General features: G+C 43.5%; 1 protein-coding gene and 1 long non-coding RNA gene across 2 annotated transcripts in view; one reads left to right on the top strand and one right to left on the bottom strand.

The window, feature by feature from the left end:
• LOC106816651 (26S proteasome non-ATPase regulatory subunit 14) overlaps window positions 1–2,496 on the bottom strand; it is a gene marked incomplete at its 5' end in the record, with an annotated part of 7,921 nt that extends 5,425 nt beyond the window's left edge. Inside the window, 1 exon segment of the mRNA XM_014821276.1 lies at window positions 2,347–2,496. Within this exon segment, the coding sequence (XP_014676762.1) occupies window positions 2,347–2,496 (150 nt within the window).
• Window positions 1,297–4,937, top strand: part of LOC106816652 — a 10,087-nt gene continuing 6,446 nt past the window's right edge. Inside the window, exons 1-2 of the long non-coding RNA XR_001394918.1 lie at window positions 1,297–1,378; window positions 1,714–1,895. This is a non-coding gene — a long non-coding RNA (uncharacterized LOC106816652). The remainder of the gene's footprint in view (window positions 1,379–1,713; window positions 1,896–4,937) is intronic.

Raw genomic sequence — 4,937 nt, 5'->3', positions numbered from 1 at the left:
GAGCTTAACTAGCGGGAGAAAGAGAGGCGATAGAGAGAGAGAGAGAGATAGATAAAGCGAAATAGAGATTAGCTGAAAGAGAGAGATAGAGAGAGAGAGAGATAGATAGAGAGAATGAGAGATAGCTAAAAAAGAGATAGAGAGATAGTAGATAGAATATGGAGCTAGATAGATAGAGATGCTAGAGAGAGCGAGAGCAGATAGCTAGAGAGAGAGAGAGAAAGATGAGATATGAAGAGAGAAGCGAAGAGAGAGAGAGGAGAGATGGGCGAGAGAAAGAAAGAGATAGGGCTAGAGAGAGAGAAAGAGAGAAGAGAAGAGAAAGAGAGACGTATGCGTGAAGAGGAAAAAGGGAGGCAGCGAGGATCGCGAGAGACAGGAGATTTAGAGATAAAATGATCAGAGAGACCCTTACGCAGTGAGCGAGAGGGAGGCACGAGGGCCGGAGAAGAGGGGAAGCGAGAGGGAGAGAGACACGCACCACACCACACATACACAGACCACCACACATCAGGTGCACACCTCCACATCCACTACACACACACACACACACACCACAACACACACGCGCGGCAGCAGCGGCACGCACGCACGCACACACAATCACATCACACACATCACAATCACACACACAAACACACCACACACACGACACACACTACACATGCGGCGCACACACGCACAGCACACACCACACACAAACACATCACACACACACACACAATAGTAATACTATCGCCTAGGCCTACGACTACGAGACTGAGCAATGACTCGTTCGTAGATTGTAGTACTAGTAACAAAATCATAAAGCCACAACGTCTTACCTGTCCTACACCAGGCATAGCACCACCTAAACGCAAAAGTCTGTCAACCATCGCTGATTTACGTTAGAAAACTGTACAGATACACGTGCAACACGTTTTCTAATGAAATAACACACAAAACCGCAAGTCACCAACAAACCGGCAACCACTGTTCGCTTGTCGTAATGCTAGTCACGTGACATTGATAATGGCTTTGATGGTTACATCGCATCCTCTCTGCTGTGATGCTGTGCTCAGAACAACACTCAACAACGTATATCATTTGCTCACATTCTGTGATGTACATGTAGTTGGCTATACTATTATCTATAGGCCTAATTAATGTTCTGACTTAATACCTTAGTACCTACTTTATTGTGACTTGTGAAAAGTGGAAACTCAGTACATAGGGGTTATAAAGAGAGAGATTCTGATTGCAGTTAAATAAAAAATCGAAAAATCGAAAAAATCGAAAAAATAAAAAATCGTCACCCTGGTTCGTTGCTGTTCTTGACGTTTTCACGCAGGCGAAATTGAACGAACTGACAGATCCGATATAAATGCAGAATAACGATGTCAGTACATTATTATTATTCCCGAATGATTGTTACCTATATTAGTTGTCAATCTCTGCCACAGATGTGTGATATATATGATAGTATATTATACTATATATGATAATATTAAGGCGTCTGTAGTCCATACTAACGTTTCATGAGTATTAGGTATACGATTTATCAGTCCACGGAACTCCCGCCATTTCTCATGTTTGCGTTTTGAACCAGCTTTGACGGGCTGTCATACGATGGTAATCTGAACTGGGACGAAACGTGTGAGTTTAGAGTGGGAAATATGACACTTTCCAACAGCGGACGTTTTTATTAAAACCACCCATCCCTCATCCGTTCAGGTCACATCTGTATAATACAGTAGCGGAGGGAGACGTCCCAAGTCAAGTGCACTGCCGCTGTCTTATCTCTCTGCATCCCGTTCCAGTTGAACTTGCAGACTAACCGCCGATTCATCGTCCATTCATTGTTCGATTTGTGGAGATAAGTCGCCGATTCATTGTTCCAGACGAGAGTCACCGCTGTAAGTTATATAAAAGATTGAGTTGTTTGTGTTATGGTGCTTCAACCCGTTGCGCGGAGGTCCGGCAATGCACTGCCACTGTTTCAGTCTGTTGTTTTAGGCTGTGCGGATCATATGACATATCTGAAAGTGAGGCTCATACTCATAGTCATAGGGTCTATGTCCCACAGGGTACTGCCGGAACGTACCCTGGGTATACCGGAACGTACCCTGGGTATACCGGAACGTACCCTGGTCACTATTTGATATGGTTAGGGTTAGGATTAGGGTTAGTGTTAGGGTTAGGGAGGGTTCAAGGATAGAGAACATGGGTCCCAATAAAACCGTACCACTACTGAGTTGGGTTACATTGTACCACTACTCAGTTGGGTTACATTGTACCACTACTGAGTTGGGTTACATTGTACCTAATCAATCAATTAATTAACGTTAACGACCCGCGGTGACGCACCGTGTAGTCGTCGACAAACTCTCCCAGCATCAGTCCCATCACCTCCATCGGCACGCCGGCGCGGCCGTGCTTAAGCATCTTGAGCAGCGCGAGCGACGAGATGTACACTTGTTCGGCCGTGTCGACGACGGGCGCATCGACGGCGCCACCCTGTGGGCACGGCGTGAAACGACAGCGTCAGATTTTTTCCGTGACGTGAATTTTTATGAAAAATTACACATTCATATTTTTCGCGTAAAAGGTTACGGCTCGTAGAACTATGTACATTCTGAAAATTTACCATTGAACTAGCTAATAACACACTCGTTTTAGGCGATAAAAACTGCTATTAATATATGCGTACCAGAAATTTCTCGCCTATATGAGCTACATAAAAGTTGCGAGTGTTTCAAATGAACTGTTTGTTTATATCGAACAGGACATCAAAATAGATGTCTAGTACGGTGGCCCATATGAACAAAACACAAGTACGCGGTTGGCAAACATATAAAGTTTGAGACGAAGCAAATAAGTTTCAAGACAAACACATTTACGAACGCCAACTGCAACTTCATTTGAACTCAACGTGCATGTTCGCAAGTACGCAAGTAAACAAGTTGGCAAAGCAACTAATTATCGAAGCAAATACAAGTTTCCTAAATGGAAATAGGTGGCAGCACTAGTGCCCTCCACCACCTCCCCCCACAATCAAGATTTCATGTTGCACCCCCCCCCACCACAACAATTCCGCTTGCCAACTTGCTGTTTGCTTGCGTACTTGTGTTTGCGTACATGCGTGCTTGTGTTTTGTTCATATGGGCCACCGTAGTCTAGCAAATATACTACTAGTACTACTACTAGCATATTAACAGTGTTACGGTGAGTTGTAGGACGGTGGGTTAAAACAAATGACAGCGCGTAAACCAGTGTGGACAACGGGTTTCGTGATCGTGTCAGATACACTATGATGTGACTATGTAAGACATGGCGTCTAAACAGAGAATTGCTGCGACTGTGATTGGAGGATAAAAATAGAATTCGTGACGTTTCGTTTTCATTTCGCATACCCTGCCGCATATGCTAAAAAATATTATGCTATGACTGGTAGAAAAGTGTACTAACTATCATATGGCGCGAACGATTTGAGTTACAATTCTATAAATTCTAGCTATTATAGACACGTCTTAGCCTTAATCTCTGATAATTTTCAGTCTATTGAAGTGTGATTAGTCTAATTAATTAGCAAATACGCACACGCGGTATCGCTCATAGGCTAATATACGCGCGGCTATGGCCGGTAGGAACGTGTACTAACTATCATATGGCGTGAACGATTTGAGTTACATTTCTATAAATTCTAGAGCTATTATAGACACGTCTTAGCCTTAATCGCGGTGAATTTTAAGTCTATTGAAGCACGATTTACGTCGATTAGTCTAATTAATTAGCAAATATGCACGTGTGGTATCGCTCATAAGCTAATACAGTAATAGTACACGCGCGGCTATGACCGGTGAAGCGAAACGTCACAAATTCTATTTTTATCCTCCAATCACAGGTCGGAGCAATTCCTATGTTTAGACGCATGTTATCAGAAGTAGATAATAGGGAAGGAGTGTGACTTCAATAAACAAGGGAAATTCGTCATTGACTAGCCTTAGAATACTAACGATTTACTACGCGTAACTCAACCAACTTGAGCTCAAATCGTGCACAGGAACATTCGCCTAACATCGTGCGAATACGTTTCCTCGTATGACACACACCCGGCAATCCGGAGATACACTAAAAGTACAACACGATTTCTCCATTTGTTCCCAAGCAAAACTGCATGGTGTAAATCCCTTACTCGAAACAAAAGCAGCTACTAACGACTCATGCGCCCTCGGCGATGCGGTGTTGGCTCGCTGAGGCTAATCTTTACCTATTTACAGCTCGCCTTTTTTCGAGTTAGGCGGTTTCACACATTCAGTTTGCTGGCAACATAATGGAAAATTGTGTCATTCGTTTTAGTCTGTATCTCCGGATTGCGGGTGTATACGAAGAAACGTTTTTTGCACGATGCGTAGGCGAATGTAGCTGGCATGTAGTGTGTAAGATTTGAGCTCAATTGGTTGAGTTACGCGTAGTAAATCTTAGTATTCTAAGGCTAGTAAATGACAAATTCCCTTGTTTATTGAAGTCACACTCCTTCCCTATTAATATTATGTACCCAGGCCTCGAATTAAGCGATGAGAAGGGCAAGGCAATTTTTTGGGGGCATGTGAGAAATTGCCCTGAATTTCTCTAAAATGGATGGGCACGAGGCAATTTTAAAAGGCATCAGGCAATTCTCAGAATTTGAGAAGGGCACCAAGGCCATTGTTATGAAAAACTTTGTGTCATCGTATGAATTCTACTAAAATTTTTCTAATTTACTGGCACTTAGCAAGCTACACACCGTACAGATCACTGGCCATTCTTGCGCAAGCGTCGTTTGAACTCGTTTCCGGCGCTTTAAATCTGCGCGGCGGGCCGAGTCCGAGCGTGCAAGCATTTAAATATTCGTGTTTCTACCACGGGCAATACACAGGTGCACGATTTATCGATCGTCTACTGGCAGCGGTTGGCGC

The sequence above is a fragment of the Priapulus caudatus genome, unplaced genomic scaffold (assembly GCF_000485595.1).
Source record: "Priapulus caudatus unplaced genomic scaffold, Priapulus_caudatus-5.0.1 Scaffold1443, whole genome shotgun sequence".
Taxonomy (NCBI): Eukaryota; Metazoa; Priapulida; class Priapulimorpha; order Priapulimorphida; family Priapulidae; genus Priapulus; species Priapulus caudatus.
The sequence above is the reverse complement of the archived record's forward strand: the minus strand, read 5'-3'. Positions and strand labels throughout refer to the sequence as shown.